This window comes from Neovison vison, chromosome 7 (assembly GCF_020171115.1).
Source record: "Neovison vison isolate M4711 chromosome 7, ASM_NN_V1, whole genome shotgun sequence".
In the NCBI taxonomy this organism is placed as follows: Eukaryota; Metazoa; Chordata; class Mammalia; order Carnivora; family Mustelidae; genus Neogale; species Neogale vison.
In genome coordinates this window covers 9,938,303-9,951,830 of record NC_058097.1, presented here as the reverse complement: position 1 = coordinate 9,951,830, position 13,528 = coordinate 9,938,303, and the positions used below count along the sequence as shown (strand labels likewise).

Sequence of the window (13,528 nt, the reverse complement as noted above, 5' to 3'; positions counted from 1 at the left end):
ATCGAGCCCAACTGATTCAAATCCTTGCTCCAGAATCCCAGGTTCCATGCTGTATGGTCAAGTTCTAGAAGTCTCTGATCTGTGGTTTTCTCCCCTATGCAAATAGGGATAAAAGTACCTCTTGACTCTCTAGGTTGGTTCCCAAGAACAAATGGTGTAAATGATCACCATCATCGCCTTCTTCCTCTTTATAGCAATTTTCAAGCATTTCGACAATTCTCACACTAAACCATGAAAGAATTGAACTCTCATGCTAGACTGTGGTAGGCAGAATACTGCTCCCCCCGCCCCCTCAAAAAACTACATCTAAATCACTGGCACCTGCGACTTCTGTGACTTCGTGCAGTTACATAGCAGTTACATGTGATTAAAATCACATATGTAATTAAGGCTGCTAATCAGTTGACCTTGAGATAGGGAAACTATCTTAATTTTCCAGATGGGCCCAAGATGATCATGAGAGACCTTAAATAGGGCAGAGGAAGATGGAAGAGAACCAGAGAGAGGACAGGGTGAGGAGGTCTAAGGGGGATGTTGCTGCTTTGAAGATGGGGAGAAGGGGCCATGAGCCAAGGAACACAGGAGGCTTCTAGAAGTTGGAGAAGGCAAGAGAATGGCTTCTCTTCTGGAGCCTCTAGAAGGGACACAATCCTGCCAACACTTGATCTCAGCCCAGTGAGACTCATCCCAGATGTCTACCTCCCGAACTGTAAGAAAATAAATTTATGTTAAGTCACCAAGTTCACAGAAAGTTATTAGAGCAGCTACGGGAAACTAATAGTGTTACTAACAGCATTTAGTAGCGGACACTAAACTAATTCCCCAGAGAAACTAATTTAGATGACGGCACCGAGCGAGCCGTTGACACTTCCAAAGCTGCCAAGTCACACAGCTGGTAAGTGGCAAAGGCAGGACTCACACTGGCCTGATTCCAGCCAGAGTCCTTGACCCCAGCTCTCTGGACCTGGATTTGTCATTAGTGGAAGCTGGAAAGCTCTCAACCTCCTGGGCCTCAGTCACCCATCTATAAACGAGGGGACCGAACCAGATTCCTTCCAGCCTAAACAGCTAAAGTCGCTACTCAGAATTATGTCATTAAGAGAATGTCAAAATCATGAAATGTCAAAATCATTCCACTTCGTTTGCCACATTCTATTTGCTGGGATAGACGTGTGAATGTGTACGATTTTGGGGAAAATATTAACAACCAGGGAGGAAACAAAATGACTTTTGTGGTCACTTGGTGGGGCCCTGAAAATTCCATTCACTGGGCACCCAATTCCCCAAGCCTTCCGGTTAATGCAGATTTCATGGTGAGACAACATGGCAAGAGCAAGCTCCAGAGTGATTTCACAAAAAAAGTTTTCCACAGAACCAAGAAGAGGAAACACAAGGAAATCAGAGATAAGGGCAGTGAGCCTGATCATGTGGACCAGAAAGTCCTTCCCCTCCAAAGGAGAATGGAAGGACATTCAGGATGCTGCTGGGGACCACCACCCGTCCATGGCATAGCCATGCACCCCACATTCCAGAATACCACTTTCAAATCTCAAAACAGCTCCTAAGACACGGTATGTCAGTGTTTCCCAAAGACACAGCCCTGCCGCTAACAGCAGTAGAAAGCAGGAGGCAGCCTTCCAACAAGTGAATCAGCTTCATCATCTCTGTGTGCTCTCCCTCCATGGATCACCCTGGGGCCCGAGGGGAATAACTTAATGTGGAAAAAGTCCTACATCAAAATGGAGAAAGGAGAGGTAACCATTGAAACCCAGCCACAGTTAGGAAAGCTTGCAGAATTAAACCGTTTCCTCCTGACAGCCAGCAGGCAGCCATAACCCACACCCCTCGCCTATGTGGCAGCCGCCGAAATGACCCTGGGGCAGACCCAAGCAAAGGAGACCCAGATTCCATGGCCAATGCCAAGCCACAGGGCTAAGGAGAAGGGGCAGCTGGAGAAGACCGGGAAAATGAGGCAAAAAACACAGGATTCCAGAGTGAAATCAGACAGGCTGTATGAACATGTTATTTCTTTTGTGGTGAAGTACATAAGTCAAACGTAATTATAGCCAACTACATGCCTTGACGACCATGTGAGTCCTCTGAGAAAGCTCCCTTTCAAAGTAAACAGAAATGGGGGTTTGCACTTTTTTGCTTGCTCTTCCCTCCTTTCTCCCCCACCCCAGCATATTTGACTAGCTTTTCCTTATCTATAATTCCCTAGACTGAAGTCATAATTTAAGGGGAAAAGAAATAACCACAGAGACTCCAAGGTCTCATGTCGCCTGGATGTGATCTTTAAGGAGAGTCTCGACATTACACATTCCTCTGTCTTGTCACTGGTTGGCCCGTATTGTCCTGTTGTAGTCCAAAGATTCTGAAGGATGCCCCGTCAAGCGAAACCGATGCACTAAAAATGCGAGTGGTCTCTGCAAATCGAATTTTATGAAGCACCAAACACATCCAAAGCAAAGTTCCCCATCTGCTCCCCCAAACCTGTTCAACCTCTTCCAGCTTGTGTTATCACACCCCCATGCTTCTGGCTGCCCAAGCCAAAAATCGTAGAGACATTCTTGACTTCTCTCTCTCTCTCTCTCTCTCCCTTCCTTTAGGAGGGATGAGAAGAGGACAGAGGCAAAATCTTCCAGTTTATGAAAATGGGAATGCTAGAGAAATGTAAGCTTTAGTACCATGTAAATTCAGTAAATGATTCTGGGGTATCTGCCAACAAGGTGGGCAGACACTACGGGCTTGCCATCCACTGAGGCGAGAGGCACACCTCGTCAGTTATAATATGGTGCCATGAGTTCATGATGGTCCGTAGAGTGCGCAGATGGAGACTGGGGGAGAGGAACCTTGGGGAAAATAGGAGGTATGACTTGCACTGAATCTTGGACAACGGTAAAAGGTGATTAGGTATTTGTCACACCGGCGACCATGCATTCTAGGGTGGGAAGCACAATTTAAAAGGCTTATAGATGTGAACAAAGGAAGGGTTTGGGAAAATACAAGGATATCAACACTGGAACATGAGTCCATGGGGGCAGTTAGTAAGAGTTGAAACCTGATGTAGCAAGTTTAGTAGATAGCAAAGTAGGTACAATTCACTGATTACTTTTAGATTTAGATTCTAGGAAGTTTCTCCTTATTCTCCATTCTTTTATCCCAATGTCAAGTACTTCTTAAAAATAATATTTAAATATGAGGTATAACTGACTCTATTAGATTTGGGTACGCAACATAACGATTCAATATTTGTATTTATTATAAGAGATCGCCACAATAAATCCGAGAACATCTGTTCCCATGCACTGTTACAATTTTTTTTTCTTGTGATGAGGACTATTAAGATCTACTTGCTCAGCAACTTTCAAACATGCAATGTAGTATTAACTACAGTCACCGTGCTATACAAAGCATGTCCGTGACTTATTTTCTAGAACTTTGTTTCCTTTTATGTCCTTCATGTACTGAAACATGCAGATTCTTGAAAGAAGAAATACATCTCCATCCTATTTCTAACATGCCTCTTCTTTTAAAGGAAGCATTCTGTGAGGTGATGATCACAAACATTTTCACTAGAATTCAAATGCTTCCCTGTAATTGCTATTTAGATTCAATCCCTCTCGGTGCCACTAAAAATGAACATTTTGTGGAGCTTTTGCTACATATGCAATAACCAAAGGCACAGTCTCCCCAGCAGCTGTGGAGGGGACCTCCCTTTCCATCTGTCCAAATAATGGGGACCCTTCAGTTGCCAACTCATTTTCCCCGAACATTTTGCAAGGGAAGAGAGATCAGGTTTGATATGCCAAAGACAGAAAACCCGGGGCTGGGAGAGGAGGGAAGAAGAGACAGGGAGAGAAGAGAGCCAGCTCCAGACCTTGGACAAGGAAGCCACGGGGAGAGAGGAGCCTGGGATGCTGCTGCTGCTGGGATAGGAGGAGGGAAAGCCTGGGTATCCGCTGAGGGGTCCCGCAGCCCCTACAGCTGCACCCTCACAATTAGCAGGGAAGAACTTTCCTTAGCCTCATGGTACAGATGGGGACACAAAAACCGAGGGAGGTTCAGCCGCTCGCTCAGGGTTCTAGGGTGTGGCGGAATCAGGTTTTATACCCAGGCCTACCGAACTCCAGAAGGGGGGGGGGTGGTGTGTGTGTGTGTGTGTGTGTGTGTGTGTGTGTATGTATGTATGTATGTATGTATGTATGTAAAAAACTAAAGACTGCCTAATTCATCAGTTCTCATCCTTGAGTCAGCATCTGAATCACCTGAGCCCCTGTTCAAGCACTAATCATCCTATCCCCAAACCTTCTTATTCTTTAGGGCTGGGATGAGACTTGAGCATTTGCATTTCTAACAAGCTCCAGAGGAAACTGACAATTGCATCCCTGGATCCAAAGACACTTGAGCATTCTTTCTTTTCCTTTTCTTTTTTCTTTCTTTCTTCCCCTTTCTGTGTGTGTGTGCGTGTGTGTGTGTGTGTGTGTGTGTGTGTGCACGCGCGCATACGCACCTGCATTCTTCTAACTATTATGCAAAACTGCCTTTCCAGGAGGCATAAAGTTTAGGGGGAAAAAAAAAGGCAGTGAGGGGATCAGGTTTGTAAGGGAAAGCAATGAGAGGACAGTGAAGACTCAGAAAACAACCACCACCCTTTTCCTGGGCTGCTGGAAATGGGTCTACACTGTCCAGACCAGCTGGATGAACGAGAGGTTTGCGTGTTTGGAAAACCCTTCCACATAGGGCCGGGGAGGAACTATCTGTGATTCTCGGAGGTATCGCCATGGTTGGTTACAAGCAGGTATTTTCCACCCCCGTAGGCTGTGCGGTGGCGAGGAATTCCACCCTCAGGATCTACCACCTTCCCTGTCTTGCCTCACAGTTGTCTCAAATCTCTCCCTTAAGGAAATCTCCCCACCTGACCAGGCATTCCCATCCCTGAGCCTTCCTCATGCTCTCTAGTCTGCAACAGCCACTTCCCCTTGCCCCGCTCCCCAAGAAAGACCATCAGGCTGAGGCACTGTCTCCCCAAAATAGGGTATGGTTCCAGGAAAAGATGAGTCGCTGCAGAGAGGCTGTGGGACACTGCACACTGTCGGACACGGAACAGGAAGCCCACACACGTGCGTCGAATGTCTGATCCTGCAGGAATCACGGCCATTTTAAAAACTTCCTTGATAATTCCAAGGAAAATCAAACTTGTTACCCATTGTGCATTTGCTGCATAGTAAGCGCTTAGTAAATGTTTGATTAATGAATGCGTGAGCTTGTGAAACCTTCAGGAATGAAGTGAACAGGAGACAGAGTTCGACAAACTTCGTCAGTCAAGCAAATGTCTACTGACCTCTGCCAGACACATCAACGTAACAGGCAATTAGAAACAGTTGTCAACGTATTAACATATACACGATACGCCAGCATTTGCCAAAGTCAGTTCCGTGTCCCACGGAGGATACGCCGAGAAAACTGGATGGTGCATGGGTCAACTTTTCTAACAGTGAGACGTTTAAGGAGCATTAGAGAAATACATGATCCCATATCAAAACCTGGGATTTGGTGGTTATTTCTTCGGACTGGACTTACATATTTTTAAGCAAACTGATTTATTAGAAAAGCGCCTAAGTGGCTCAGTGGGTTAAGCATCTGCCTTCAGCTCAGGTCATGATCCCGGGGCCTTGGGATCAAGTCACGTGTCTGCATCAGGCTCCCTTCTCAGTGGGGAGCCTGCTTCTCCCTCTCCCTCTGCTTCCCTGTTGCTGAGCACTCTCTCTCTCAAATAAATAATCTTTAAAAAAAAAATACAGAGACACAGCACAGAGAATGAAGGTAATTATCAGTGACTGTTGATGTTAGTGAGTGAAGCTTGGGAAACACCTATTAATTGGAGAGAAGGAAGCTTAACATCAGTGTGACGGACAGGTTTAAAAGTTTTGAGGCTTTGGGCAAATGGAATATACATTCTCTGAGCTCCGCGTAGGACATGATCATTCCCCTTTCAAAAGGTCTTCACGAAGACTGAGAAGAAGTAAAATACGTCTCTGAGATGATGCCTTATGTGGAACAGATGCTCATGTGGCAAGTGCTGGGGGGCGGTGGGAGAGGCGGGTTACCCACGGTGGGGCTGCTGGCGGCTGCTGGAGGACACACGGACAAGGCGAGAGATGGAAAGAGGGAAGAAGAGGAAGAGAGCAGGGAAAAGGAGCTATAAAACTTTGTCGTTTCCCAGTTTCCAGACACCGAGGAACGCCACATTTCTCTCTGGAAGAAACACTTAAAACTGATTCCATTTTGTACCGATGCTGACGCGCTCTGTGATGGAGTTTTGGACCAACTGGTCTGACGCTTCCCCCAGTTCTACGTCCTGGACCTTTCCTTTTCCCATCGATGTTTCTCACAATATTGAAGGGAAGACTGGACACACAAAAAGTTGCCTGTCAACAGTAGTTTCCATATTCCAGAAAGGTACAGGGATATATTTCGAGGGGGTGACGCTTTTTCAACATATCACATCACAGCGGAATATGGACACAGCGATAATAGACAGAAGGATGAGGAGAAGGTAAACGTGATTGTACCCAGATTTACTGCTTGTGATGAAACCCTCATCTCGCCAGGAGGGATTTTCTCCCAGGGATGCAGTCGAATGGTATTTAAACCAGGCATGATCTATGTGGGATAAGCCTGGATAATTCACTGACAGTAAAACTGCCACTTAATTATCATGCCAAACAACTGACATCTTAGAGATAACCCAGACTCTAACCCTCGGCCTTTGCAAACCAAATGTTTACATTTCTGTTAGGGACACAGACTCGCTGCAGAATCTTAATGTGAGTTTGCAATCACACGCAAACGTACCTTCACAAACCCGAGGCCGCATAACTTGGCTTTTGCTCCAAACTGCCACTTGCACTGCGTGTCGGCGTCATAAATCTGTCCTGGTAGTTTGTCCGGATATTTATACTGTCCTGTTTGCTTGGGCTCATCCACCAGACACCCAGCCTGAGGTGTGCTGCCATGAAAACACAGCCGTGTTAATTCCTGTGTTTATCTGTGATCCTTCCACATAAAACGACATCTCTGAATTCACTCAGGCAAAGGAAACGACAGCATGGCAAAAGATACAGATAATACTGAAAGTTAAAATGCATTTTTATTTTTTTATTTTTTTTTGCAGAGAGTGAGTCCCTTCCTGTCTAAGAAGATGGAATTTACACAGCTATGGAACGTTTCACCCGGCACTGGAAGTTATGGCTACCCAAGTGGTTTGGTTTGGCCAACTAGATGGGAAAGGTCAATGTATTTGAAAACTCTCCCAATAATCACATTCAACAATATTCAACAGATTTTTATTGGGGTGCCTACCGGGTGCTGAGTACCAGGCCAAGCACTAAGGGTACAAAATAAACTAGGCAGAGCTGGTGCCTGTCTTCATGGAGTTGAAGGTTGGGCTGCATCTTTTATAAGTAATGGGGCCGAGGCAAAAAATGTAATTCACCTCAAACAGTCTTGACAAGCCAAAGATAAGTTAGGTTTTCGAAAGCATCAGGAGAAAGGATGCACTGGGGCAACAAGCCCCAATTAATTCCCCAAAGTGTACTCAACTGGGATGTGTTAGAAAAAACAAAAGTCAGTCTGGATGGTGGATATTGTTAAAAAGACCTTCCCTCCATTTAACTTGAACAGTTAAACTATGATTTCAATGAGAGTTAAAATAGCACGGTGGTTAAGTATGATTGTGGAGGCAGAGAGATGGGAATCCGAGTCAACCATGAGACCAAGACCAACTCTAAATACTTCATTATGGATAGTGATTTCCATTAAGAGTTTAACAGATCCGACAAGAAAATGCAATATACCAACCCAGTATAGTAAGCATTCAAAGTCAACTGGTACCCTCATCCCCAAACGTTTAATTGTATATTAATGATGGGAATTCAATCTGTACTAAGTTGACCTTGATTTATAATATCTGTTGATTCTATTCTCACATGAGATAGAAAAAATACTTTTAAAGCTCAAATCATAAATTTAAAACTAATGAAGACAATCTTCTATTTGATAAAACCTATAATTAGCAAAAGGTTTGTCAATTTTTTACTGTTCTTTGGATACTGTTTGGTCAGACATCTTTATATTTAATCAGCTTTGCCTGTATTACTAATTCTAGGAACATTCACAAATAGTATGCAATACTTCAGTTAAAAAAAAGTATCAAAATTATCAATTCCCAAAAATATTTTGTTTGTTTCCCTAACATTTGGTCAATGGGAAATGGTTTTGGAACTTCTCATTTTTGTGAGTCAACATAGCATGATAAGATAGATAATAAAAACTAGGAGTGCTATCATAATTACAATGGTCGAATATATATTGTTGTTAAATAAAGTTAGAGGAAACTTCAAAGAGTTCCAACTTTAGGTTCATCATTTAATATGAATCACAGACAACTACCTTTCCAGTTCCCATTTTACAAATGCTATGTAGGAGTTTTGAGTTATCAAATGGATTTCATATATCTATCTTCCCCCTTGGATGTCTTCTAGACCTACAGCTAGCTCGTGGCCATTTTAAACAAAATTAGTTAAGCAGGACAATATTCCATTCATTATAAATATGCACACCATTTTAGCATTTTTAATACTCTTATGACCAAACTGGATGATCAGATTAAAATAGTGAGTCACAGTTAAATGTTTATACAGCAGCCTCTGGAGGTCATAAACGGGAGATAGTTATAAGCGTAGATCTTGGAGTCGTAGCAGACCTAAGTGTGAATCTCATGTCTGTATCTTACTGGCTGCAGGAAGTTAAGCAACAGAGTTAACTTTCCTATGACTCAGTTTCCTCAAGCAGAGACAAAGAATCATAATAGGAATTCCATGAAGATTGAATGAGGCAACATGTTCAGAGCATTTAGCATGGTATTAGACCTTCAATGTAGTTTTTCAATAGCAATAGTGATGACAATATCATCAGCATCATCACCACCACCACCATCACCACCATCATCACCTTGACCACCTTCATCTCCACCATCACCATCTCCACCACCACCACCATCACCACCATCATCACCTTGACCACCTTCATCTCCACCATCACCATCTCCACCACCACCACCATCCTCACTATCACCACCATCCTCACCATCACCATCTCCACCATCAGTCCCATCGTCGTCATCATCATCACTGTCACTAACACCCCCATCATCATCAAACCACCGAGTATTTTAAACCTCTGCTGAGCACTGTTTATTGTCACCACGCTGGGAATACCTCTGCTTTATTTCGTCTTACCTAAGGAATTTCTTGAGATACTGCCGGCTGCACGAAGACCAGGAAAACACCCCATTGTTTCCTGTCAGTGTGGGAGACATGATATTGCCTTCAGCCTTTCTGCAGGGATTGCCTTCCCCATCGTGAATCATGCCAAAACTGCAGGAGAAAGAAGAAAGCATGGTTCTGTGAGCCCATTTTCCAGATTATAATCAAATGAAAGAAGATGCATTGATAATCACTGAACCCATGTGAGAGACAGAGTTATCAAAGTGGTAAGGAAAAAGAAAGACAAAAATGAGTTACTATATACAATTGACCTTTGAACACCACTGGGGTTAAGGGCACTGACCGTCCCCACCTGCAGTTGAAAATTCAAGTCTAATTTTTATCTCCCCCAAAGCTTACCTACCAATAACCTACTGCTGATAGGAAGCCTTACTAATAACTTAATTACCACATACATTGTATGTTACATGCATTATATACTATATTCTTACAATCAAGTAAGCTAGGGAAAAAATATTATTAAGAAAATTATAAGGAAAATACACTTAAAATACTATATGGCATTTATTGAAAAAATTTACATGTAAGTGGACATGCACAGAGTTCAAAACAATGTTGTTTAAGAGTCAACTACAGGGGGGCCTGGGTGGCTCAGTAGGTTAAGGGACCGACTCTCAGTTTCAGCTCAGGTCATGATCTCAGGGTCGTGAGATCAAGCCCTGTGTAGGGCTCTGCCCCCTTTGTGGAGTCTTAGATTCTCACCCTCCCTCTCCTCTTTTCCTTCCCATCGTTTGCATGCTCCTCTCTCTCTAAAATAAATTAAAAAAAAAAACCTTTTTAAGGAAAAAAAAGGCAACTGCCATATTGTAAAATTCATGTAGAAAATTGTAAAGAATGCTATGGGTTTTATTCCATTATGTCTTGCCCACAAAATCAGAGAATGGTATATCTGCTAAATATTTTAAGAACGAGAAACTTTTGGTCAAGATATCTATGCTACTTTAAAATGATGGGATAGTCAAATTCTTTCAAGTACCACATTTTTTTTTCTTGCCACCAACTGTAACTGTGATACTGAAGTTCAGGGTCAGCAGGTGATAGGTACAGAAACAAATTTAAGCAGACATGTTTGACATTCATACTTCTTTCCTGCTCTGTACAAAGGGGCCTTGTGCATGACAGGCATTTTTGTACCAGTGTTCACAATAAAAAAGGTTCATTCATACCTTGCTAAGAAAGTGGCTGTGTACATACGCTGGATTCAAATTTCCAGAAGATAATATGCCCATGAGAGACATAAGCACCAAAATACTCAAATATAAACTATAGTTGTAGAGGAGATGATTTTGCTTTTAAGTCAGAAATCAATCAGATGCTCTGAATATGAGCATTCGAGATAAATGTTGAACACAGGACACACACACCAATATTCAACTCATCTATCCAAACAGCTTGCCTTTTGAAGCAGCCATTTTGTAAAGCAGCGGGCTCATTCCAATGTGGCCGCTACCATTCAAGGAGTGTTTGAAAACTATATAGAATGGTGTCAGCACCATATTTCATACCTTATCCATTTAGCTCACTGCTCTCAAGTTTCTCATCCCTCGTTTCGAACTCTATTCTTACAAGAGAAAGATTTAGTAACACCAGAGAAAAGACTACTATGAACACGCCATGACACCAACTCCAAGAATATCCAGTGTGTGCACTGAAAGCCTTTGAACAATGAACACGCCATTATGTTCTGTGAATTTACATGTCTGCCTCGATGTAATGTACCAAAAGGATCTTCACTGTAACAGAGCCTGGAAGACATTCCTAAAAGACGAGGGGGTCCATTAGATGACCCGCAATCCATCTGTGCCCACCATGTAATTCTGTGCTGCAGGGAAACACTGTTGTTCAAAAAAAGCAACATCCATGATGGCCAGCCTTTACTGAGGGAGCTCTCCTTAGAGTCAGCCAGGATTCCAAGCTTGACCCAAGATTCAGCCTATTCAGACTAGACCAACAATTATCACTAGGGAGATGCCAGTGAATCACCCAGCCTGTTTTCGTATTAAGTGGTGAATCGAGGGCTCACTCACTTGTGCCCGGACTCATGAGCGATGGTGAAGGCCAGGCCAAGCCCCGTGTCCTCATTGATGGTACAGCTTCGGTACTTACTGCACATTCCACTGATGGGGGCAAACCCTATGGAGAGAGCATTTTCAAGTGTTAGTCCAAAGGGCACACGTACAGATACCTGTTCATTTCTTTTTTTTTTTTAAATATTTTATTTATTTATTTTACAGAGAGAGAGAGATCACAAGTAGGCAGAGAGGCAGGCAGAGAGAGAGGGGGGAAGCAGGCTCCCTGCTGAGCAGAGAACCCCATGTGGGGCTCAATCCCAGGACCCTGAGACCACAACCCGAGCCAAAGGCAGAGGCTTAACCCACTGAGCCACCCAGGCGCCCCTACCTGTTCATTTCTTATGGCTTCAAAATGTTCGGCACAGTTCTAGTTTCCCTGATTAACATGATTAATTTCGGGTTAATTGATTTAGGTACTTTTTTTTTTCAGAAAAGCACTAAAGGTATAGAGTTATCTGGTCATCTGTCTTGTCCAGATAAATGCATAAATTAACATTTTCTTGCATTTTAAAACATATTGTCATCGGGGTGCCTGGGTGGCTCAGTGGGTTGAAGCCTCTGCCTTCGGCTCAGGTCATGATCCCAGGGTCCTGGGATCGAGTCCCGCATCGGGCTCTCTGCTTGGTGGAGAGCCTGCTTCCTCTTCTCTCTCTGCCTCTCTGCCTACTTGTGATCTCTGTCTGTCAAATAAATAAATTTAAAAAACAAAACAAAACATATTGTCATCCACAGATCCTCCTCACAACCCTGTGAAATCACTACAAGTGTTGTATTTTCCATTTTCCATACAGAATAGGAAGTTGTATGACAGTTATATATGCCTTATCAGAGTTAAACCAATGCAAAATGTACACTAAACAACGCTATTGGCGTTAAAGCTCAAGGTATATTTTCTAAGAGAACATACATCCTGGTCTTTTTCTGAAGCAGACAATATGACAAGGCCTCAACAATGTGAACAGAATAAATGCATTCTTCTCCTATTTACTAGACCGTGATGAATGCTTCTGTTTTCATAAACTACTTCCTTCTAAGAGCAGCTATAAAATCATTCTAGCCAGTGTTTGATTCTATCTTGAACCACATTGTGTGTTAAATGTCTTTCTTCCCAGTTTTCGGTCTTCATATGCAGAATGAGAGTATGTGTCCAGTGTGTACGAAATATACACACTTGTGGATGGACCGTGCCCACCTTGCTGCTATAAGGTCACTGAGATGGTCTGAGAAACATAATGTATAGGCATATATGACCAATGGCACCATCGCCACCACCACCACCATCAACACTGATCTAAATGATCATTAACTCATCAAAAAAAATTGTTGGGTTCCTACTGTATGCAATGGAATATACCAGAAAAAAAACAGTTTAGACATAGAAGACACAGTCCTTACTCACTATCTTTTGCAAATATAGAATAGCTGGGTCCTTTAAAGGTCAAGTAACTTTCTAAAGGATGCACTGCTATGCTACCCAAGGGCACAGTTATGCAGCATGGAGATATTCTGAATTCTTCAGTAAAATTCTCTTCAGCTGCCTAGTTGTGCTGATGGAATAAACCACAACTTGTCTAGTTAAACAATTTACCTCAATAATCATCAATAGAGTTAATAAAGAAAAATACACAATGAGTAAAGGAAATGAGCTCACCATTCCACCCCAACTTCAGTTAAATAGAACAATATTCAGGGTACAGTGAAGATATTACTCCGCCATTTAAATATTAGATCTTCTTATGAAGGATTCTTAGGGCCACCCACCCGGTGGACAGTTTCCACACCGTGCTTCCACAGGTGCGAGTGAAGCATCTACTCATGCCTTACCTAGAGTGTCACATGGTTCATTCTTCCAGGAACAAATGTCAAATCCCGTGAGCAGGATGGCATGGTCATGCCTCTTGCCATTCTTTCCAGTGAGGGCGGACTGCCACTGACAAAAACTGTTCAGAGACTGATCCGCATGATGGTTGATAAGTAATCCTCCCTATGGGAAACCCACACAAATCAGAGTGTGAATTTGTGAGAGGTGAGAACCGTGAATCATTCCATTTGCATAGGCAAATACAGAAAACATCAAGTTTCTAGGGAGAAAGGTCAGTAGAGAAA

The 13,528-nt window shown here is 43.0% G+C and overlaps 1 protein-coding gene across 2 annotated transcripts in view; it reads right to left on the bottom strand.

Annotated features, from left to right (window-relative positions):
* Positions 1 to 13,528, bottom strand: part of ADAMTS18 (ADAM metallopeptidase with thrombospondin type 1 motif 18) — a 143,685-nt gene that overhangs the window by 59,012 nt on the left and 71,145 nt on the right. For both annotated transcript variants that reach the window (XM_044255688.1, XM_044255687.1), the window contains 4 exons: positions 13,247 to 13,406; positions 11,378 to 11,483; positions 9,303 to 9,440; positions 6,859 to 7,012 (listed from right to left, as the gene is read on the bottom strand). In XM_044255688.1, coding sequence (XP_044111623.1) covers positions 6,859 to 7,012; positions 9,303 to 9,440; positions 11,378 to 11,483; positions 13,247 to 13,406 — 558 coding nt within the window. The remainder of the gene's footprint in view (positions 1 to 6,858; positions 7,013 to 9,302; positions 9,441 to 11,377; positions 11,484 to 13,246; positions 13,407 to 13,528) is intronic.